This window comes from Neofelis nebulosa, chromosome 6 (assembly GCF_028018385.1).
Source record: "Neofelis nebulosa isolate mNeoNeb1 chromosome 6, mNeoNeb1.pri, whole genome shotgun sequence".
Taxonomy (NCBI): domain Eukaryota; kingdom Metazoa; phylum Chordata; class Mammalia; order Carnivora; family Felidae; genus Neofelis; species Neofelis nebulosa.
Genome location: NC_080787.1, coordinates 134,112,917 through 134,138,286, shown reverse-complemented (window position 1 = coordinate 134,138,286; position 25,370 = coordinate 134,112,917). Strand labels below are relative to the sequence as shown.

The following is a 25,370-nucleotide window of genomic DNA, read 5'->3' as shown; positions in this document are numbered from 1 at the left end:
TCTCCACAAAAACAGCATCTCTGCTGCCGATACTCTCCCATCCTTCTTTCTCTCCTTGACATTGCTTTACTCTTTTCATGGTACTTATTACTATGGGATATATTATGTATTTATTGCGTATCTAGTGTTTATCTCTCACTACATGGAATCAGGCAAGAACTTTGCTTTGTTCATTTGACCAATGCCTAGAATAGTGCCTGGTGCACATTAGGCACTCAGTAAATACCTGCCAAATGAATGAACCAGTATTATCATCAGCATCAGTTATCAGGATCATCTTTATTATCTAAATGCCCAGGCCTAAAGGGTTCATGCACAGCAACTCTACTCTAAGACTCTTAGGTGAAACACAACCTAAAACAGGGCGACTCTGCTGGGAGAAGGGTTTGGAAAGAACATAGCCAGCATTTACTGGAAACAATGATGTGCACTTTACTGGCTAAGGCCAGAAGAGGAAAATCATTTCATGCCTCAAGAATTAGGTTTTAATCAAAACTAGCAGAACATGGTCACACGCAGATTCTATTCCTTAACAGAGCACTTCCATTAGAACAGCTTTGTATTATTTTTTCATCACTTAAATCCACAAAAAAGTATATGAATAAGTAATAGAAGGGAAAGCTGAAAAAAAGAGAATGGGATTTTCCTAAATCACTGATTTAAAATCTATCATTGTTGGTTGTTGTTGTTATTTTACATGTTATATTCCAACAACGTCTTCTTTTTTCTTAGAACTATTTCTCTATCATAGTCTCTTTTCAAGTAGAAAAAGAAAATTTACCCAAATGGGAATTTGAATAACCTAGTCACAAAGGTTCAAAGTAAAATAAACTTCAAGGTCTTATCATTTTGAAGCAAACTTACTACATAGATGGCATCTTCCTTTCTTCCTTTAGAAGATGCATGTGTTAGTCGTCATTTTTCCAGTGGGAACAGAATTCTAACACCACATTAAAATGTACAGATTTAGAATGAGAACTTGCATTGCATGTAAGGAGAAAAAAATATGTATATATAACAAAGCAAGCTGATGTGTAATATATGAGAAAGTGGGCATGAAGCAATATTAAATAAATAAAAGGAAAGTTAATAAGGCAAAGAATTTAAATAATACAAGGATCTAAGAATTAATGTGTCAGGTGATAACACTTCAGCATATCTGCTTCTCAGAAGATGCATGCAACTTAAATTAAATGCCTAAATACTGACAATTAGAAATGGGGTGTGGGAGTGAAATTCAGTGGTAATTGTTTCAACTCAGATATTTATATAGAATTTTGAGTGTCTACTTTGCCAAAATCAAAATGTATCAAAAAAGGTCCCCACCATATACGGTCAACTTACTTTACAGTGATCATACTGGAGCTGTAAGGCTGGAACATCCCCTCCAATCGGCATTTGCTTTTGAAGCTCTTCGTCTTTAATATTCAGCCATTTGATCAATTCTTCTAAAGACGTCAGCAACCTGTTCCATTTCTCAGCACTGGCCTCCAAGTGGGCCCTGTTGAGAGACAGTACTGACCACATTTAGAAGGTGGAACTGCATTTAAAAAATCATACATCTTCCCTTAGACTAATAATCTTGAATGATGAACTAATGTTCACGTCCAATAAGAAGGCTGACTCTTAGTAAAAAAACAACAAAAAAAACCCCAAACAAGTTATTTTGAAGAAGCTAGAATATGCAGATATGTTGGTAATACCTATCAAAACTGTAAATGGATACATAACACAAAGGCATAAGTATGAGGTTTTCAAGAAGAATTTCCATGATATAAAATTATGAAAGCAAGTTTCAGTAGCTTATGTATAGTATACATGCACACTGAACTACAATTTTCTTCTCCTTTCATCCATCTATGTGAAGAAAGTGATAGAGAGGAAAAGAGAGCAACTATATGCATATAAAATGTTTAGAAAGATACATACTAGATGAGCTTACATCTGAGAACACAGTAAACACGTAATTTTTATAATTGAGTATGTACAACAGGCCCATATTATTTTTCTTTCTAAAAGAGCTAATTAATTTTTTAGGAAAGGAAATTAGTAAAGCCTTAACATTCTTAAAACCAAATAAATCACTGAAAGTAGAACATCACCAGCATTTACCTCCAAAAGCTGGAAAACAACCAGTCATTGCTTGCATAGAACACTATTTGGCTCAAGGCTGACTGGTGTCCAGTGACAAATGTCTATTGTGAACAGAAAACAATCGGGCAGAAATTGTTGATTGCAGTACTGTGTCCCCTGGTTTAAAGGTGAGGTCTTTGTTTCAATAACAATTTTGGGGTTTAGGACAGAAAAGGACCTTCAGGTTCTTAAATTATGAACTTTACAATCAGGAAACCATGTGTCTGAGATACGTTTTTGTGTGATTCAGATTCCAATAAAAGTAAAAGCCCTTGAGGTGGGAATGCAAATTGGTGCAGCCACTCTGGAAAACAGTGTGGAGGTTCCTTACAAAATTAAAAATAGACCTACCCTATGACCCAGCAGTAGCACTGCTAGGAATTTACCCAAGGGATACAGGAGTACTGATGCATAGGGGCACTTGTACCCCAATGTTTATAGCAGCACTCTCAACAATAGCCAAATTGTGGAAAGAGCCTAAATGTCCACCACCTGATGAATGGATAAAGAAATTGTGGTTTATATACACAATGGAGTACTACGTGGCAATGAGAAAGAATGAAATATGGCCTTTTGTAGCAACGTGGATGGAACTGCAGAGTGTGATGCTAAGTGAAATAAGCCATACAGAGAAAGATAGATACCATATGTTTTCACTCTTATGTGGATCCTGAGAAACTTAACAGAAACTCATGGGGAAGGGGAAGGGGAAAAAAAAAGAGGTTAGAGTGGCAGACAGCCAAAGCATAAGAGACTCTTAAAAACTGAGAACAAACTGAGGGTTGATGGGGGTGGGAGGGAGGGGAAGGTGGGTGATGGGTATTGAGGAGGGCACCTTTTGGGATGAGCACTGGGTGTTGTATGGAAACCAATTTGACGATAAATTTCATATATTGAAAAAAAAATAAAAATGAATGCAAAATGAAAAAAAAAAAGTAAAAGCCCTTGAGAATAAAAATACAAATAAAAGCACAAATTTGGGGCCTTGAAGAAAGCCCACTTACTCAGCCTCTATCCTACACTTCATGCGTTGGACTTGAAAAGAGGGATCAGTCAGAAACAACTCCAGGGACTCAGCCCTGCACCATACCAGTGGGCGGATAGTGAATGTGGATGTAAGTGTTCAACTGCGTGAAATGGAATTACCTTGACCTTTCAGACTGAGAGGTGACAGCTGATGGAAATAGACCTCAGCCTTGTTATGCAACAAAGGTCACCCACTTGGGGCAACTTCAGGTGCAAGAAACTTCTGCTGATCAGGTTTCATATCCTGTCATTTAGCTGTCACCTTGACATTAGCATTATGATCGCCACTTCCACAAAACTGCTCCTTCCCTGAGTGATATGAGACCAACCAACCAAATATGGCCTCTACTGTCTCTCAGCTCTATCAGTAATTTCCTTTCTGGACATCTGATTTACTAGAGCTTCTGTCCCAAAGCTGATAACTCTTCTATAGTTAATTTAAACAAGTATTTCCCCATTGGTCACATTAGGTGGTACTCCAGTGGTGAATATTCAACAACATCCTAAGTCTTTGTTTAAAAGTTCATAATGTTTTCAGAAGAACAACTATCTGATCTCTAGTTCATCTCTTGTTCATAAAATAATGGCCATGCTCTATCTGCCAATATTCTTGGCTAAAAGAAAAAAAAATGGAGTTCCATAGATCTCTAAAATACCATGAACCAACATTCAGTCACATACAAAAGGCCAACTGTCCTGCCATCTATTTATAGTTCCATTATCAGCTAGCTAATATAAAGCAAACTATTCAAACCTTAAAATTCTATATCTTATTCAAAAGAGCTAGGTATGAAATAATAAAAAAATGATTTGTAAATGACAGAAAGAAGTTTGAGGTATTTTATAATTCTTTGAGAACTGTATGATTAAAAGGTTCATGTTATTCTCTTGCATTTATAATCTCTTCTATTCATTCTACAGGTGGCATGATTGACCTCACTTTAAAAAATTTTGCTTTAATGAGATCCTGATTCTGCTTGAGTGCCAGCTCTCCTGTGTTCATATTGATTAATTTTAGGCCAAATATGTAATTACCTATCCCTGATAAACAGTAATTTTACTTGTCACAGAGCAGAACTAAATAACTTCAATCATATTAACTGAAAACTCTGCCACTTACGGATCATTTTGCCATAAATATATTTGACTGAGGTGTTGCAATTTCTGTCTAGTATTTTTAAATGCAAAAAAAAAAAATGACAGCTAGAAATCAGAGGCCTTTAGTCAATCAAGATGTGTTTCAGTGTCTCTGTGTGCAAAACACTTAAGCACATAGCCTGACCTCTTATTTTAGATAATTTGATCCTGCTTCTTCAATGTCTGTAGTTTAACTCTTTAATCAATAACTAAATCGACATTACATTCCTTTGAAATCCAGTTACATACACGCATTGTATTGAAGAGCATGCAAATGATTTTTTTCCAATGCAATTAACTCTTTTGACTGCACAAAATAATGAAATTGATCATTGAAATCTATTGCATCTAGCACCTGAAGGACTCTTCATAAAGATGAAGGCAACGTTTTTTAAAGAGAGATACTGAAGTGACTTTGAAATAGATGAGATTACATTGGTGTACGTATTTCTCTGCATCTTCCTTCTTCCATCATAAAAAGCAAGCTGATTTGGCAGAAACCTTGCCTGGAAAATCTGTTCTGGTTATTCTCCAATAGATTATAACTATGTGTTCAGTGGATTACTACCATATGCCCAAATAAATGCATGCTTCAGTAGTAGCCTTCAGTGTTCTAGTTCCAATTTAATTCTTTCATCTTTCAAGATGAAAGCCTTTTCTTGGGCACTGGATTGAATGTTTTGCAAGTAGAAACCTTAAATTTGTTTTTGGTATACTTGTCCTTTCTCATTTTAACTCTAAAAATTTTAAAGCTTCCCCTTTCCCCACAACTATAGATGACCAGTCATCAATCATATATTTATAACCTTAAAACATTTCTTTTTATTTTTCTTTTTCTAAGTAGGCTCCATGCCCAGCATGGAGCCCAATGCAGGGCTTGAGCTCATGACCCTAAGATCAAGACCTGAGCTGAGATCAAGAGCTGGACACTTAACTGACTGAGCCATGCAGGCACCCCAAACCATTTCTTTACCTAGCACATATCTGTGGGTACTCACATTCTGGATAACTGACTTGTTATCCTAATTTTCACCAGCTTCAGTTCATTCTTTGGGTACTTCACATGATCAAAACAAGATATACTTTCATTGAATGGATTAGCAACCTGTATATAGAACATGCCTTACATAAGTTAGCTCCTTTTAGATTGAATCATTTATTTTACAACTCTATCAATGTTTTTACGTCACCAGCTGTTTTTAAAAATATATAATGCAAAAAACTTCTTAGAAGGTAAGAAGCCATTAAAATGGTACCTCATTATTCAAATATGGTAGAAAAGGAATTATGGAAGAAACGTGAATTAATATCTATTTTAAATCACAAAAGCCTTTAGTTTCCAATATTTCTTTAAAGAAGTTTTTATTCCTTCTCCCAATGTAGAGATACGAAAAAGAGAGCAAACAGTGGGAGTGAGTAAGCAGTGGCATTTATAAAAATAAAATACAGCTTTCCACTTATTCACTACAAACATCCATGGAGCACTCACTCTGGAATCAGGCACTGCCCTATTTCAGAAATAAGTCCTGGGGTCAAGTTGGAAGGAAGGCAGGTAAACCAAATATACTCTGATACAAGAAACCTAACAGCTCTCTGAAGGAACCACAGCTCAGGGAAGAAACTTGCTTGGAAAACCAAGGAGAGAGCTTGGGATCCAAACTAAAATCTAAACTCTTTCCACTGCATTGCTTTCATCATGGGCAGCATTTAAGAGGGCAGAAACTGTTCGGATGTATTTATAGGCAAGTGAAGATACATTTGCAAAGTAGGTCCACCAAAGAACACAATGCCCCAAATTAATATGAGCAAATCCATACTGTCTCCTATTGTGCAAGGAATGCACAGAATTAAATGTTCAATTTGGCATGTTTACAACAAATGAAATTTATTTTTCATCTACAGTGAAACCCATAGATTATAAATCGAGTTATAATGAATGAAAATACCTTTACTAGTGCAAGAATAACCAGTTACATTAAAAAGGAGGTATTCTTGTTCCCAGAAAGGGAGTTAAGACAACTAGGAAAGAAAGGAATTCAGTCTGTGCTGAAAAGAACACCAAAGCTGTGCTTCCAATACATACCAATAATATGTAGCTACTTCCATTTAAACTGATGTTAATTAAAATAAATAAAATTTGAAATTCACAGTATCTGTTGCACTAGCCACATTCAAGCACTCAATACGCCCACATGTGGCTAGTGGCTACCACACTGAATAGTACAGATACAGAACATTTCTACCTTCGCAGAAAGTTCTATCAGAAAGTGTTGAACCAGAGGGGAAAAAAGAAAGAAGAGAGGAACAGAATCTTCCTCTATTCAACTTAAGAAAAGGAAATTTTAGTAGTTTTACAATATAGTTAGTAAAATCAATTGGCTAAGGCTAAAAGTGGTGTCAGTGACATTGTAAAATGTGATAACATTAGATGTAATCATGATGTTAAAGGTTAATCTTCTCTAAGGGCTCTTAAAAGGGTGCCCTGAATTTTTAAGAGGCTCATAAAAGAAAGGAAAGATAGAACTTTATCTTTGAACTCTGTTTTCATTAGATTTGACAATTTCACTGGCCTTTGAAACCATATGTTAATAAGAATCTATATTTAACATCATTAAGCTGATAAGTGGATATTTAATTAACATAATCCCAAATTAAATAAATTTAACATAAAAACTTAAGCCATGTCATTCATATTACTGAATTTATTTCCGATTCACATTTTCCCCAGGAGTGAAAAATATTGTCAAATTTCCTAACAGTCTATCTTTTAGCTGAAGTTTCAAATCATTAGCTATTGTCTCTTCTATCAATCTAAGTGAAATATATATTTGTATGTGTTGTTTTTAGATTGCAAAAAATATTTTGTACACTGGACTTCAGTATTTAAAAGTATAATCAAGAGGTGTCTGGGTGGCTCAGTTGGTTAAGCATCCGACCCTTGATTTCAGCTCAGATCATGATCTCAGGGTCGTAAGATTGAGTCCTACCTCAGGCTCCACGCTGGGGGTGCAGCCTGCTTAGGATTCTCTCTCCATCTCTCTCTGCCCCTCCCCAACATGCACGCACATCCGTGCTCACTCTCTCTCTCTGTCTCTCAAAAAAAAAGTCTACTCAAAGTTATCAAAAAGACTGCAAAATAGTATTAACCCAAGGTAGTGAGCCACATATTATTACATAGTTCCGATGACCACACCATAGTCAAAGGAGGTAATGCCTGTAAAGCACTTAGGATAGGTCTAGCACATGAATATTCAATAAATATTAGCTGTTATAATCTTGGGCAGACATTCTCTTTCTAAAAATGATGATAAATTAGAGTAAATGTTCCCTGCCATGACAACATCAACTTTAGCACAATTAAGGCACAATTTGAGATACTAAATGCACAGAAGGGACATATATCAGATGGCCTCATTCTTAGAAAAGAATGAAAGAAGGTCACATGCAGAGGGAGAGGTTTGTGGAGCTAACAAGGAACCAAAATCTCTACAAAATAGGGATGGTGGTAAATATGACAGAAAATCATTGAGAATCACAATGCCAATTGTAAGAAGACAGAGTCAAATTATAGTAGAAGAAATGTCATTTTTTACTTTCTCGTACAACACTAGGAAACCCAGGATCAAGAACGGGGGATAGAGAGAGTGTGGTCATCAGAGTGTCAGAGATTTAAAAGGAGAAAACAAGAAATTCAGGGGGAAGAAGAAACACCTGATATTATTGAAATGGCTTATGATGGAATCCAAGCGGAGTAGAAGGGGTTGATGGAGTCTGAAAAGAAGAAGGGTTTAAGCAACTAAAGATCAGGAGTTTAGGCAGTTTTGAAAGAACACAGAAAAAAAGCTAAGGGTTTCACAACTGGAAATTATTAAAGGATATGCATTTTTAACCAATCTAGTTGGAATACAGTAGATGAATTACATAAACCAGATAAAAATACAAAGTTAGGTAAAAATCTATAGATGGTCCTGGTATATAATAAGCTGATGAAAGATACCCTCCTCACTAGGGCCATAATTTTAATTTGAAGGACAGCTGATTTACCAATGATGTTGCAAATGATTCCTATTTGATACAACAGAGGGCTCTTCTCTAATTAACATGGCAAGACCAGCGGCATTCTGTTGCACATGGCCAGGTGGAATATAGTAAAATAAGATGTGTGCTCTGGAGAATGGTCTGTCCTTGGTCTCCTGCAGATCAATCATCTCAGGGATGCCAAGATAACACAGGACATCAACTGAGTCCCAGGTATGGCCAGGTCTGTGAGACTTAGGAATAGGGACAAAGGCTTTTATAGACAAAGTAAGAAGAAACTTGGAAGTCAAAATAGAAAAAATATCCTCAATATGGGTACTGACCCCCAGGATGATAGCTGAGAAAGAGATGAAGAATAAAAGGGAAGTCAGATGCTCAAATCAATGAGGAAAGTAGAGGAGTGTCTTACAGTTCCGGAGGGAGCAGGAATGAGATGGTAGAGGGTAGAATAATAGATGCATTCACTTCTGAGGAGAAGCTGCTGAGATGGAGTGGCAATGCCTAAAATATAACAAGGAGGTGTCAACTTCTTCCTTATCCCTGGGTGTCAGGGCTCCTGTTCAGCCCGTGTGTCTGCACGTGCCATACTGGAAGTTTCCGGCTGGCATTCTGGTTGTTTGGTGTCTCCAGCAGTTATTAAAGACTCAGAATATTCCCACCAGCTGCCAGGTGAGGACAATGGGAAAATTACCCTCTATCAAAGAGAGTTTTAAGTGAAGTGGGCAATCGAGGGGAAAGCCAACCTTCAAGTATATGGAAAAGTGGTAAAAGAGTTTATAGAAATATTAAAAATACAACAGAATTTGTTCCCAAGAGAAGCCAGTGTAAGGGTAGGCTGTGATTGAAAGGAACAGGAGGGAAGAATAAAGGAGCAGAAATTCACAGTGTGACCCACAGGTATCACCTTCAATAAGGACTTGAAAGAGGCAGGTGGCTGGGATATAGGTCCCCTCTCCATATTTGTTAAGGAGAACACTTTCCCACCCAGCCCCACGGGAAGGCACTTTCTCATTGAGCACACTCGTGACCTCTTCTCTGACTCTTGACTCTCTCAGTCCCTGTACAGGTGCAGTGAGGAACCTGATTCACCAATCTGGGGAACAACTGGATGCTGAGCTCTGCCCACCCTTGCCTCTTGAGAACAGGACTGCAGACTGAGCTCCTCCCCACTCTTCCACGTAGGGTTTCTCCCTTGGGCAGCCACCTTGTCTGGTGACCGCTGGTAACGCTGTCTCATTCTGGGGTTCAGCTAACAGGCTACCTCCACTGAGCCCTCTCTCTAAGGCCACCCCGTCCAACCTGGCCTCTGTATCAGCAATTAACAACACTGTTGTTCTCTCTTGAACATATTTTTGTTTCTTATTTGTTCAGAATCCAGCCAGGACAGACGTATACCATTTGTTGGGGGACCTTCTCAGAAATTCCCAATATTAATGACTGAGAAAAAAAATAAAGCAGGGAGAATTTCTATGTTTTTTGAACTAATTAGTACCACACAGAATGGTAATCCATAAAAAAAATAATAATAATAATAGTTAACCATTACTGAGTGCTTACTGTGTTCCACTGTTTTAGGCACTTTACTTAGGCTAATTAAATGATATATTCATGATGAGCCTATAAGGAAAGTACTCTTATTATCCCGATCTGACACACGAGGAAACACATATTGGCTAAGTAACCTGCCCATAGTGGCATAGCTGCTAAGCGGCAAAGCCAGTGACTGAACCGAGACAGGGTAGCTCCATGATCTAACATGACTAAACGCTATCCTGCGCCATTTCTCTCCGACGTGTGCTTCCTGTATGAAGGTCTGCTACTGAGTATAATAAACTTGTATCTTTTTTAAGAAACTGTTTTATCTTTCTTTTAATTAAGATATAATTAACATATAACACTATATTCCTTTCAGGTGCACGACACAATGATTCAATAAAGGTACCTATTGCCAAATGATTACCACAGTACGTCCAGTTGACATTCATCACCACATATAGTTACAGATTTATATATACTTATATGAAGAAATATACATCTTTTGTAAATACCCAAGTAATAATGAATGTGAATATAATTTCTTTTGCCTATTTTTCAAAGTTAAAAATGAAGAATGTATCATTTACTTCTTTAGTGAAGCATATCTGGTCCATATGAAAGCACAGACTAGCGAATATAGGTGTAGATATAGTCCTTCAGTTATTATATATTTACAAAGCTGTTATGTAATAACATAGTTATAGCAGTGTGGTCTCTCTCCCCCTTCCCTTCACAGCAGAGCTGATTGAGAAAATGAGACTGTGCGGACTGGTTCTGTTTCCACTTCTCCACTTCCCACCCTGACCCTTTTGTCCTCTTGACATCGACTTTCACCTCAATGGAAACTCTGTCCCAGCAGAGTCACCAAAGCTCCTCTCATTCCACCTGCCTCTGCAGCCCTGATCTCCCTCCACTCCCTCAGCTGTCAGCACCACTAACCATGCCCTTCCCTTCAAAACCCCTCCTCCCTTGGCTCTTGACAACACTCCTGATTCTCCTCTCCTCAAGGCCACCCACTTCTCAGGATCCTTTGCTGGCTTTTCTTTCCTTCACCTATCTCTTATATTTAATGGTTTTCTGGGATTCTTTGCTGTGCCGTCTCCTAACTTTTCACCCTCTTGCCTGCTCACAATGCTTATATGCCTCCTCTATCTGGATGCTCCCCATCTCACCATTTCTTTATTTTGCTTATAGCTCTCTTTTGAAGAGATGGCCACCCAATGGCTATTTGTTTCTGGATGTCTCACTAGTCCTTCAACAACATGAACCGAGTACCTATTCAGTCTCCCTTCCCTGTCCTGGATACTGAACAGGTCTGTTAGCGGCTCTCCTTGTCTTCAGAACTACACTAATCTAATAAAGCATCCTCCACAGACATGTGGGAGGGATCTTTCCAAACCTCACATCTAATCATGTCACCTAAAGGTTTTCAAATTCCACTACCAGAGGAATGAGCACGGTGCACACAGCTGTTTCACGCGTGTGTCTCACTTCTCTCTCCATCTGTTTTCTTCTGGCCACAGTCTTTCCCCTCCACACCAACAGCAAATTCTAGTCTTAGCCAGACTGAACGTCTTAACTGCTCCATGAAAACAGTGTTATGTCAAGCCTCCCACTTACATGTCCTTCTCCAGGACTGACTCCTTCCATCCAGGGAATAACTATACACCTTTCAAGGCTCAGTTTAATAACTGCCTCTTTTATGAAGCCTCTGAAGTAAAAGTTAACCATTCCCTTCACTGAACCCACCTTAACCTGGACAGACCTGGAAGTCCCTTAGGACTCATATCTTATTTGTGATTTGCAACACAGAACACATGATGTGCCTTAAACACAGAAGCTTATTCTTATTAAATACTTGAAAAGAAAAGACCTGAATCCCCAGAGGTGGATAATGTGGCTAAAAGTTATTTTAATTCATTATTATATTAATAACACACTTTATTGGAATATATGATCTATCTTGATGCAGAAGTCCACTGGCAAAAGCTTACTCTCCCATCTTCTAAAAATAACATTATTTATTAGATTTATTTAATATTCCAACAGTAGTTTAAGAGCTCTTTCTTTCCCAGTTAGAAAAAAAATGTGATTTGATAGGAATAGCATCTATCAAAGGCCAAAGAATTTTTTTGTCTGTAGCTTTCCATTTGGAATGATCTGTTTATGATGTAGGCCTTCATTAAACTCCTGTGTTTTTTTAAATTTTTAAGTAAGTAAGTTATTTATTTACTTATTTATTTATTTAGAAGGGAGGAGGGGCAGAAAGAGAGGGGAAGAGAGAGAGAATCCCAAGTAGGCTCAGTACTGTTTGCACACAGCCCAACACAGGGTTTAAACTCACAGACCATGAGATCATGACCGAAGCCAAAACCAAGAGTCAGATGCTTAGCCAACTGAACCACCCAGGTGTCCCTTAAATGTTCCTTCCTAAGGAACCCATCCTCCAAATTCTCAAAATTCCAGCACCACGTGGACAGTCTTCACCAGGACCAGCCCTGTGGCTTTTCACTTGTTAGACTAGATGTTGGTTTTTCTAGAACCTCAGTCAATGTTTTTCATGAGAGTTAACATTTTAAATCATTTTTTACAATTTTTATTTACAGGGAACATAAAGTTGCAACCCAATGGAATCTGGACAGTAGAAAGCTCAATCTTAAACTTAAGTATATTCTGTCACTATACAATATTCCCAAATTTTCCTCTCTTATTGAAAAAAAGTAGCTGGCAGAAGCTGACATAATCTCCAAGAGGACCTTTACACACAGGCTGCCATGGTCATGCTAAACTACCCCCTTCTGTAAGAATAAAAAGAAGTGTGAATCTCCCTCTATGAAACCCAGAAGAGTAACAACCTTTCAGGATATCTCTTTAGAAAAAAAATTTTTTTAAAGCTTATTCACAACAAATCATCACTAAAGATTTCTACTCTCTGTGAACTTGTTCTATGAAATCAGAAACCAGATGAAGAAGAGCCACTGAGCCCCTTTTACATAAGTAAAAATCAACTAGATGCTACATTAGACGGGCTTTATCTAGGTTAAGGAACTATCAGAATATCCCATTCAATCTTCAGAGCAATCATGTGGATTAAATATTTATATTTTGATTTTGTAAATGAGAAAACTAAAGATCAGAGAAATGGAGCAACTTGTCTAAGATCAGTAAGTAAATTGCAAAATCAGAGAGTCAAACTTAAGATCATTTTGTTTAAGGATGTACATTTTTCAAAACATCATACAGTTTCTGAACCTTAAAAGAAACTGACCCAAATGCAAAATCTAGGTCTTTCTACCAAAATTCCTCTTTGGATCTTTGCTCAGTAGCATGTTCTCAGTCAGTTTCCTCTAACCTCATATCCAGTTGGGTACTGTTCACCATCCATTAAATGTAATTCCAGACTCCCAACAGCATTAATAATTGCCACACTACATATTTTCTCAGGGTCCTTTCCTCGTCGGTATCCTAGTCTTCAAATTCATCCTTATTTTACTCTCTACAAAGGCAGATACGAATCATCAGTTTTCTACTTCAGTGTCCATGAGCTATATTTAATTTCTATAAATACATTTTCTAATTGGACATACAACTAGCATAATGAAGCAAAACATTCACTGCCAAGAGTCATAAAGATCTGCATTCAAATCCTAGCTTGGATCAACTGATGAATGGATAAAGAAGTTGTGGTTTATATATACAATGGAATACTACTTGGCAATGAGAAAGAATGAAATATGGCCCTTTGTAGCAACGTGGATAGAACTGGAGAGTGTGATGCTAAGTGAAATAAGTCATACAGAGAAAGACAGATACCATATGTTTTCACTCTTATGTGGATCCTGAGAAACTTAACAGAAGACCATGGGTGGAGGGAAGGGGAAAATAAAAAGTTAGAGAGGGAGGGAGGCAAACCATAAGAGACTCTTAAAAACTGAGAATAAACTGAGGGTTGGTGGAGGGTGGGAGGAAGGGGAAAGGTGGCAATGGGCATTGAGGAGGGCACCTGTTGGGATGAGCACTGGGTGCTGTATGGAAACCAATTTGACAATAAATTTCATGTTAAAAAAAATCCTGGCTTGGAACTCGTTAGCTCAAAAACTTCTCAAGTTCCATATATTCATTAAGCCTCTGTTTCTTCATGTAAGAAAGAATTTTACTATTCACCTACTGGGATATTTTGAGTACTAAACAATGTTTATGAAGATGCTAACATAGTACTTGGTCAAGGTAAACACTCAACAAGCAAGTATTGGTAACATTATTCCTATTAGTATAATTAAATTTAAAATATGATGTGCAAATTTGTGAATAGTGAAGAACAGTTGGCAGAGGGCCCTGGATATAAATGTAGCTAAAACTGTAACTTAAAAAAAAAACAAAAAAAACAAAAAAAAACCACTTTTTGCATTTATATCTTTTTTTCTATTTTTTTCCAAGATTTTATTTTTAAGTAATCTCTATACCCAACATGGGGCTCAAACTTACAACCCCGAGATCAAGAGTCTTGTGTTCTATCGACTGAGCCAGCCAGGTGCCCCTGCATTTAGATCTTAAACTACTTCTGAGAAAATAGCATGGTGGTAGGGCTTCCTGTTCATTCTCTGATAGACTAAAATCATAAAAATCTCCCTCCCCCATCATTTTTTATTTTGATATTGACTATTCTGACCTGATGCTGGCAGATTTTGCTTTCAAGTCATTCCATCTTTGGTTCATATCATCTAGTCGATGTTGAAGCATTGTAGCCTCTTCAGAATTTCCCAAAGCTTTTACCATCTTCTGCCTGTTTCCATCAATGCTTTTAAATATGTCATTATGTGCATCAATTTCTGCCTGGATGTCCTAAAGAGAAAAGAGCAAAGAGATAATGCAAATGTTAGGTATTAGCGTCAACAGTCCCTTAGGGTTGCTATACAGAACTTTATTTCTTTATATTCAACAGATGAGTTATTTTTAAGCAAAAGTTAAATTCACTTTAAATGATAATAACAAATTCAAGTGTTTCCACAATTCTTACACTGAAAACAATAGCCTTTAAATCTTCAATATATTGATCTCCCCAGTTCTTAAAAACACAATGTATTATAATCTAAATTTCATGTACCAGTTTGTTAGATGTTGGTATTTCAGATTCATAAGAAATTTTTGAAATTTTATATAATTATTATCACCAAATCACTGAACACTACCTAATACCCAGATTCTCTTTCCCCCTTATACACAGGCAAAAATGCCCTCAAAATATGATGTTTTACGCAGATATTACATAATTTTACCTATTCTTCTCTCATTTAGACAAACTTAATAGTTTGTCCTTCCAACTTAATAGTTTATTTCTAAAATTTTAAATGAATATTTTCATAAAAACGTTTATTCCCATTAAGAAATAAAAATGGCAAAATAACGGGGCGCCTGGGTGGCGCAGTCGGTTAAGCGTCCGACTTCAGCCAGGTCACGATCTCGCGGTCCGTGAGTTCGAGCCCCGCGTCGGGCTCTGGGCCGATGGCTCGGAGCCTGGAGCCTGTTTCCGATTCTGTGTCTCCCTCTCTCTCTGCCCCTCCCCCGTTCATGCTCTGTCTCTCTCTGTCCCAAAAAATAAATAAAAAACGTTGAAAAAAAAAAATGGCAAAATAATATTTCTGTTAAACAGAAAATTATTTTTCTAAGTTTCAGTATAAAGTAAATAAGAATGATTATAAATTAGTAATAAAAACTGGTTCAGACTTTGAAAAAGCATTTTCACAATCTGTATAAAAAGCCTTAAAATTGTTGAAATTACCTATCCTAGGAAGACTTATGTATAAACACATTTACTACGCTAATTATTTTTAAAGTAAAACAGTGGAAGCTATCATAATACATTAATGGTATATAATATTAAGTTTAAAAATAAAGGATACAAAACTATATATTATGATGTTAATTTAATTTTAAAAGTAGGTGTTTAAATTAGCATATGTTTTTGTACATCATTGTACACACATACATCAAAAAACTGTAAGAAACATCAAAATAGTATAATCTCTGTACAAGAAACTTAAATGTGATTTTGGTTTTTTCTTTACACTTCTGAGTTTCCTTTTTTTTTTTTTTTTACAAAAACATGGTTTCTTTTGGTAATTAGATAAATATAATAAATTTAAAATTTGAAATACACAGTGTAAGATCACCTGGGTGGTACAGTCAGTTAAGCGTCCAACTCTTGATTTCAGCCCAGGTCATGATCTCACAGTTTGTGGGATCGAGCCCCACAACAGGCTCTGTACTGATAGCACAGAACCTGCTTGAGATTCTCTCTCCCCACACTCCCTGCCCCTCCCTCACTCACACATGCATGCATTCTCTCAAAATAAATAAATAAACATTAAAAAAATAAATATACAGGTCTTTATCAATTTTTAATACTCTCCACTATAAAGCTGTCAACACAATTATCTGTATTCATTTGGCAATCATCTTTTCTTCCTGAATAAAATGAAAGCAAGCTAGTTGTACCTAACTCTAGTGTGACAGCCACTCCCATCCAACGAATGAGTGTGGACTTAAAAACAGAAAAACAAGAACCTGAGGGGGCCATGAAGGTGTGCAGTGAGTCTCCATGGCATTAGCTGGTAATGACTATTAAGGCAACTTACTACAGAAATTAAAAAATTATTTCAGGTCATGAATCTGAATTAGTAAAAGGAGAATAAATTCTTAAATTCCATAGTTTTATTACCTTTCTCATCTTCAGTTTTCCTTTATAGGCCTCACTCTTAAGTTTTCCAATTCCAAATGAATATGATGAAAAATTAAATAGAAATTCGTTGAATACTCAGAATGCTTTCATTAATTTAGAACTCACTCCTGATTAGCAATCCATCAAGAACCAACACTTAGAGGTCGGGATCTAAAAGATTGTTTTTTAAACATCTACAGATCTAGACTAACCAGAAGGACACGTGGAAAGGCCTTTTGCACCTCAGTACTCTAATAAGCATGGTAGGAAGTTATCATTTCTACACGAAGGGCAGAAATGATGTGTTATAATTTCTGAGATTTGTGGTGTCTAACATGACATTAATAGGGTCAGATATGAGGAGGGGGAGAGATGAACACAGAGTCTGATGGACAGCTTCTGCAAAACGTATGGTCCAAATTTGCAAGCCTGTTGGTCTCTGGGGTTATCTTACCCTAGTGACAAAGCCAAATCAGGTTCACCTGCAAAGTGTGATCTGGGTACGCCCAGAATTGGGGCTCACTACCAAACAAAAACTCTGACACTGTTGGCTCCTGGGCATTTCACTAGCACCTCTATTCCACAGAGTGCAGAGCAGACACCAACAGGGGACCAGGGGACGGAGCCAGATACGGATTCAAGGTGCTCAGGTTGGACAACATCATGCACGTAAAATGGCAATCTCATTATAATTTCAGTTTGGAATGCTTCAAAGAGAAATTCTCGGTGAAAAAAGTAAAAGGTAAGGCAAGTTCTATTGAAAGGTTCTTTGGTGTCAACTTCTGAATCTAGTCCTTATCCTTTAGGATGTAACTGTTTTACTTTTGTGTCCTGAAATGCATTTCAAGACATCGAAAGAGATATATTAAAAGATCATGCTCTATATATGCATGATAGCCATCTTTCTCAAGAAGCCAAACGACACAGTGAGCAAGGCATCTCTTTGCTCTCCATGGCCAAAGTGAATCTGGACTCAAATTTGCTGGATCAGTTCCTAAAAACTACTGTCAGTGGACTAGACCTACACACAAATCACAAGGAAAACCACAAGGAGACTTCAAACCACTACTTCCTAAAGTAGCCTGATATATTTGCTTCCTTTCATAGCCAAGAGAAGTAGGAAGACAGAAGTGCATTAAGATCCACATACAGTTTTATTAATTCTTTTAACTTAAAATTTTTTTAACATTTATTTATTTTTGAGAGACAGAGAGAGGCAGAGCATGAGCAGGGGAGTGGGAGAGAGAGAGAGAGACACACACACAGAATCTGAAGCAGGCTTCAGGCTCTGAGCTGTTAGCACAGAGCTCGACGCGGGGCTCGAACTTACAAACTGCAAGACCATGCCGTGAGCCAAAGTAGGACACTCAACCGACTGAGCCACCCAGGCGCCCCAAGTTTTTTTTTTTAAGTTTCACAAAAGTATTCAACAAAATCAGCAAATCTGCATACCAAGAACACAAAGCACCTTTGGCTCCTCGTATCCAACCAGGTGATGCCTTTCCCAACCCAGCCACAAAGACAAATGGAGTAAAACATAACTCCTTCACTGGCCAACGACTGCAGGTATTTTCATCAAGTTCTGGTTAAGAGCACTACCAGTCATCCTATATTCATGTTGGAATGCAACTTTCAGTATGTGAAAAACCCTTCCACACCTGAGCCTCCACAAAAGTTAGGAAGAAAATCAACAACCAGAAAGCAAAGAAAATGAGCATACATTATTTTGTTTTACTGACAATTGGTGGTATATTTATCTGGCCAAATACATTAAAAGCTCCTAAAATCATAAAAATCACCTTACTATTTCTTCTGTATTCTTCGCAGTCTGTTACACAGCATTAGCCTAACTTGAAATAGACACAGCTAGGTAGACAGACAAATGTATAAATGCATGAATGAAAGCATTAAGTTCACCTTAATTGACTGGCAGATTAGCTACTATAATACCAAGGAAACTCACATAATCAACAGTTGGAAGGGAGTGCAGTAATCATTTTGTTTAATCTCTTCATTTAAAATATTTAACATGGGAACTAAAATTATTTAGAAGCTTGTACTGCAAAGCCCTGCCTATTCTTTCACTGGAAATTTAGAATTACCTGCAGTTAATGCATCATGTTCCTTCATAGATGATTGTGCAATGATGCACTGGCTTTAAAATCAAGATGCCAGCACGGGAGGCTGTTAGATCATGACCCTAATGTAGCACCAAATGCTAAAATAAATTGAAATTCCATGAAGGAGGTTTTACTCTCACTGCACAGCTGGGGGACTTGCCCTATTAATGCGTACCTCTGTCACCTACAAGCCATTCTGAACATTAAGCAGCACAAAATAGTTATTGATAATTAGTTATGGGAAGGTAATCCATGTAGAAGCACAAAGCAATGTTCTTCCAGGCATTTAACATAAGCTGGTCATGTGCATAGAGAGGCCAAAAGCAAAGTTTTCAAGCAGCTGAACTCACATTTAAAAACAAGACAGAACAGATCTTTAAGGATTCCCTCGAAACATACTTTCTAACAATGTAAGCATAATGTACAAAGTTAGGAAACCAGGGGTTAGACTAAGATGACAACATAGGAAAACATCATCAAAAGCATAAGATGCACACACACTGTCAGCACAGCCTTCCAGAAGATGACAACAAAGTTCAGAGAGATTCACCAATTAGTTTCTTGTATGCAACACCCACTACCCAGGTCAAAATTAACCTCCTAAGTAAGGAAAATATTTATTTAGTTGCTTATTTAATAACTGATATTTTCATACCAATTTTGCCCTTACCTGGACATTTCTCTAATTATCTAACCCACAGAGATATTATATGACAACACTTATAACTGTATGTCACATACATTTTACTTCTTTATAATGCTCTATAATCCAGTAGTGGCTATAACCATGTCAGCAAAACAGTTTCTTTAGATTTTAATAAACAGAACTGCTTGAACCCTCTGATAGGAAACAGAGATTAAGAATATAGTGCCCCCAGAAAGTCTTCAACAACTGAACTGGTGTTAGAATAGATTCAGCCTCTTCAGACCTTGTTAACATAATTTTGGTTTATTTTCATATGGCATATTTACCTAACCCTACATGGCCACAGCAATGTTTTCTCTGAAGGAGTCCTGACCCCTTTCCTGAAGGTGAAGGAGTGAGGTCAGCAACGATCTCCCTACCATATCCCAAGTCTCAGGCTAAATCAACAAGGTTAAGCATTAGGGGAAAAGAAATCCACTGTTCCTTTCAAAAACAAGACTGGAATTCAGAGACAGTTTGGGATTGATTAACAGGAACTCAGTGGGATTGTTGTTGCCACAGCTTTAGGATTTGAAATGAGGAATCATGACTTTTTTTTTTAACAAGTCAGATATCACCAAGAAATAATATAACAACCAAAAAATATCATCAAATTTACATACATGATATGTAAATATGCTTTGAGGCTTTTGTGAAGCTTCTGGGATAGTAATTGAAATTAATTATTCAACTAATTATTATGATTAATTTCATTAAATTATTCAATGAATTATTTATAGACTACATTTGCTTTCAACAACAAATCTCATAGATTTTAATCACTCTATTAATAATTATGGAATCACATTTGACAGACAATAGAAAGTAGTATTGCCTGGTCTATAGCAGCATTTATAAAGAAATCAATGCCAGTAATGTTCTTATCCCATTATCTATGATTATAAATATGTTAGAACGGAGTAGGAGAAAAGCTGAATAACTTAGTGGAACAAGCCCACAATTAGCTGCCCTTCCAAGAGAATTTGAACAAGTCACTTGCAACGATAAAGAATCAATAAACAATCTACATTGTAAATTCAAACAGAGCAAACACTGCTATGAATCAAAATACCTTTCATAACCCAAAGGTGTTCCAAATCCTTGAATCTATACCAGGTTGTTACTGAAACATATTAAAGTCCTGGTGAATTAAAATACAGTGGCCTTCCTCCTGGAGTACACAGTTTTGGTTGACAATACGAACATAAGGCTCTTGGGAGCAGTTGTGAAATGTTTCATGTGGCCAAATTACTGCCCCACCTTAATTCCCCAAGTCAGATGGTATAATCAAAATTGAACAGGTTTGAAAACCTAAAGATTATTGCATGTTAAATGTTTAAAACTATAATCCTGGAGCACCCAAGTCCTCACCTCCTGATCTGTCCTATGGCCCAGAAACCTCTCAATTTCTTCCCCAATACACATTTCCCTACATTAACTTCAAACCCATCTTTTAAGTCCTAGTTTAAATATAATTTCTCCAGAAAAGACTTATCTGTTCCTGGAGTAGACTAGGCCTACCTGTTACTCTCATAGCTATCTCCATTTGCCGCATCACACACTGTAGTGAACACTTTGTGTTTAAGGTTTGATTTTCCTCCCACTAAGCCATAAGCTCAAGGAGGGCATGTCTAACCTATTCTCCACTCCATCCATGAACTCAGCCCAGTGCCTGGTACGTACCACACACTTAATAACTGTTTACTAACTGTTGAACACATGAATAGACCTTGAAAGTGGAAGTTTGCTGTGTCTTCAAGAACACATTTGTTTTACAACTAAACATTGTGGTGGCGCCTGGGTGGCACAGTCGGTAAGTGCCCGACTGCAGCTCAGGTCATGATCTCAGAGTTCATGGGTTCGAGCCTCGTGTTGGGCTCTGCGCTGACAGCTTGGAGCCTGCTTGGGGCTCCTCCTTCATCACTTGGTTAGATGACAAGGTCCTGCTTTCTGGCAGGAATATCCTGCCACAAGGTCATCCTCCCTTGGAAAGAAGTTCCAGTCTCAACCTCCTCTTAAGGACCACTATGGGGTACACATGGTTTCCACCAGCTGGGATCTCCCGATCCTTCATGAGCTGTCACCTGGAGGGAACAATAGAGAATATCTCCTGCCTTCTGGATTCCCAGGGATGCTCTGCATTGCCTTTTCTGGTTCTAAGAGATTAGGAATGAGTACCAAGTGTAATCTGCCTGTCCTGCCTATGCTAGAAAATCAATCCTGGCACCACCCATTTTGGGACTAGATAACCATATTACAGAACTCAATCATGTGCCAAACACTTGTGTATGAACAGATACACAATATAAATCAAAAAACCACTGAATTTTTCTAAAATTCAAAAACATCAACCAGAATACCCCCCTTTCAATTTCACAAACTGCTGCCTTGAAGTTACAGGGAAGGTCTGCAGTCATTTGGAAATTTCAATTATCTGATCAGTCTACAAGTTTTCGGATTAACCATCATTGAAAGACCCACCACATCACATCTTTGGACCCTAGGGTTCTTAAAGCCTGAAAGGGCTTCAGGAGCATAGCAAAGTTACCTTTTTCCTATGACAACCTAAACCGCAGACTGAAGCATTTCAACTACGGACATAAGAAGCGTGACATCACCACCGAGGTACATATCCTCTCAAGAAGCAGATCCCTAAAACCGAGAAGAAGACAGGACTGGGGGAATGGAGAGTAAAAGAACTATAGAAAGACTGTTATTCTTGTATCGTGTGGCTTTTGCATTACAGCAGTAGGCCCTGATCATTCCCTAAAAATGGCATCATTGCTCTCCGAGCTGGGGGAAGGTAGGTAGTTGTATTTGAGAGGTGTGAGGTAGTGGTACCTTTCCAAAACACCCGTTTTCCTGGCAAGGAGTCAACACAGCACAGGCTATATATGAGACAGCTTTTGTGAAAATACACAAAGGATTTTTTTAAATACTTGACTTGGAGAAAAATATACTCACGCATGGCAACTTCCTACAAACGAAATATGGCAAAGAGATTAACTCTCACGTTGGTTTTCATAAAAGTGTTTAACCCAAAAATAAACATATCCGGAGAACTTCAGATTGTGAATGGCGGCAGGATTGTTTCTTTGAATTTGCCTTTGTCTCAAAAAAAAAAAAAAAAAAAAAAATTCCAAATCAAGGCTTTGATAGGAATAAGCCAGCAGACTTCTTTTACTGTCAACTCAGCTACTAAAATAAGAATAAGAACTAGGCAGATAATAAGGTTTGGGAGTTAAAAGAGGAAATATACTAATATAACCAGAACTTGTAACCTTGCCAATAAAATGGCCAGAAGGCTAAGGCAGGTTACTAACCTCTGGAATCTGACCTAGGCTTTTTAAGACTAATGGCAGCAATTACAATACAAAAGTCCAGCCATTGCCCACAATTACTGCCTCACAGGGGGGTCTAAGTAATGAATTATTCATGCAACATATGCCCTATACCTTTTTAGGAAGAAACAGAGAAATCTATACAAACCAAGCTAACAGACCTCTTTATGGTCATAAAGTTTGTCACCTGCTGTTACCAGCTGCCATAAAAAAGATATTCCCTCCCTCCTCTGCCCCTTTTAAATGGTGAGCAAGTTGACTGGGAACCATCCTTACTCTCAGGAATTTAGGTGCTTAACAACATATTAAAGCAAGAGGTCAAAGTGCGTCCTGTGTTACAATCCTTAGTGCTACAGTCGGGGTGCAGGAGACATGGGGGCAGGGGGAGCATCCAACCAGAAGAAGCTAAATTCTTCTTTCTCCACACTCTTCCCACCACACTGTTTCTATCACCAGGAGGGAAGCAATGACTGCAATTGTTCTGGAAAAGCTTCTAAATTTTTCAAATGACGTGGTTTTATGCCATTTTCCTCTGGCAATTGTAGTTTTGTAAGAAAAAGCCCATTATTCCTTTAATGACTCGATACAGTCTTGCTTATATTTGTACTCATAAGGAACCGTAGGGTATTCGTGGTGAAAGACACTGAGCACATCTCTAACAACTGATAAATAATTGACTTAAGCACATAGTGAAATTACTTCACTTCTTTCTTTTTCTTTAAAGACTGGAAGTTGAAAGAAGATAAGTGCTTGGCATCCAAAGGCTAAGGAAGGGCAGGAGCCCATGAGCAGCACGTTGAGGTTCTCTGTTTTGTTTAACTATAAATGTAAGGTAGCTTTGGCAGGCTGGGCTCAATCCTAGAGTGTGCCAAGAACTTTCCTATGGAAAAAAGAACTGAGTACAAATTTAATGATCCAAGCATGAAAGCCCCACAGTGCATGCAAGAGCTCCCCATATAAAACAGACACTCGAAATAAAAAAGGAAAAGTTTAAGATCGGATGGGTCCTTGTCACTGGGAGGCATCTTCTCCCAACTCTCAGAACTGAATCTTCAGAAAGCAGGCTGGGAAAGGCAGTGCTCAGCCAACTGCAAGGAGAGAAACCTGAGGGGTATGGAAAACAGAACCCATGCCTGATGAAGTCAGACTTTGGCATGAAAACCCAGTGTTGTTGCTGGTTTTCTTTTTTTCTTTCCAAAATAACTTTCAATTAAATTACCAGTCGACTTGAGTACAAAGGACCTCTTCTGATGTGGAATTCTAAAATTGACAGGCATCGTGAGAAGCTCTCCTGACCAAAGGAAAGAATTGCTAATTTGCTCTTTAGTTGGAAAAACGTGTAAAAGAGGATATGTCAAATCAAATATGCCTTAGAAATTACATTAAATAATCAAAGAGTCAACAGAATATCTGTCATCTAAATGCAGAGTTTAAGAAAAAAAACAGACAAGGAAGAAAAAAAGCACATTCATGAAGTCCCCTTTCTGCATACCTTTTCAAATTTTGTCAGCAATTCCCGTAAACTGAAGTTCAAACCAATCATCGTCCAGTAGCCCTTGAAGCCTACATCTTTCCGGCAAACTTCCTTCAGACAACAGCTTTTAACTTCTAAAATCCGTATCTTTTCTGGCTATACTTTAAAATCCTTTGTAAAATCCTTTACAAGCCTTGCCTTTGAGCTATGGTCCATAAGCAGCAGCAGCCTGTGCCGGGACATTTTAGCCACCCCACCGTGGGTCCGTCTTTTCATGGACTTCGGAGTTCGCAAGGAATAGACCTGCCTCTATAATTTCTGGTAGCTGTGTTCCACGAGGCTGGCATGGTCTCCTTTTTCTCTGGGAAGCCCAGGATTCCCTTCTGCTCACCTCACTAATGACCTGCAGCCCACAACTGTTCTCTCCTGGGCCCCAAGCTTAGAGTTTGGTCTCAATTACACACAGCAAAAAGAAGCTATATCCTGGAAACTTGCATGAGAGAAGGCAAAAAAAAAAAAAAAAAAAAAAAAAAAAAAAGCCAAGTATTACCAACTTCCTCCATTCAGACTGGTTTCAGAAAGAAAAAGAAAAAAAAAAATCCTGAGTAAAGAGCCAGTTTTCAAAGAGCATGACTTATGTAGAGTTCAAACAGCAAGGAGTGTACTCTTGTCTGAAGAAACACCCAAAGAGGGGACAAGAGGCCACCGGCTTGCACTCTCCCAGACACCGCAGCCTGCGTTGCTATGGCAACCACCAAGCTAGTTTCAGTCCATTTCCCTAGGTCAGGCTATGCCTAAGGGATGCTGTCAGTGCAACAGAACTAAGTTGTTTGAAAAGTTGTTCTATCTGTCCGGAGAAAAGTTCCAGCAGCAGATGGAAAGGCCCCCTTCTGCAGACTTTGCGGCAGGGGAGGGCAGCGTCCGTGGGCTTCCCCGCTCCCCTCACTGATCTGACAGCAGTGTGGTAATCCACTTCTCTTTCCAGCAGTTGTTTATTATTTTAATCAGCATCCTCCCTTCCACCACCCCTCACACAGTTTGAAGAGAAGCTCACTCCCACTTCCTGGAGGCCTCCCTTCCCCAAACTGCAATGCAGTATCTCTCAAGTTGTCTCCGTCCAGAATAGATCGTGGGATCCATATTCCACTTTGGAGCCACCCAT

At 38.1% G+C, this 25,370-nt stretch overlaps 1 protein-coding gene across 9 annotated transcripts in view; it reads right to left on the bottom strand.

Annotated features, from left to right (window-relative positions):
• Nucleotides 1–25,370, bottom strand: part of UTRN (utrophin) — a 514,842-nt gene that overhangs the window by 138,977 nt on the left and 350,495 nt on the right. For 7 of the 9 annotated variants that reach the window (XM_058736181.1, XM_058736184.1, XM_058736182.1 and 4 more), the window contains 2 exons: nt 14,540–14,712; nt 1,345–1,501 (listed from right to left, as the gene is read on the bottom strand). In XM_058736181.1, the coding sequence (XP_058592164.1) occupies nt 1,345–1,501; nt 14,540–14,712 (330 nt within the window). Of the gene's footprint in view, nt 1–1,344; nt 1,502–14,539; nt 14,713–24,226; nt 24,650–25,370 lie in introns of those variants that run through there. The other 2 variants (XM_058736187.1, XM_058736186.1) reach the window with 2 other exon arrangements.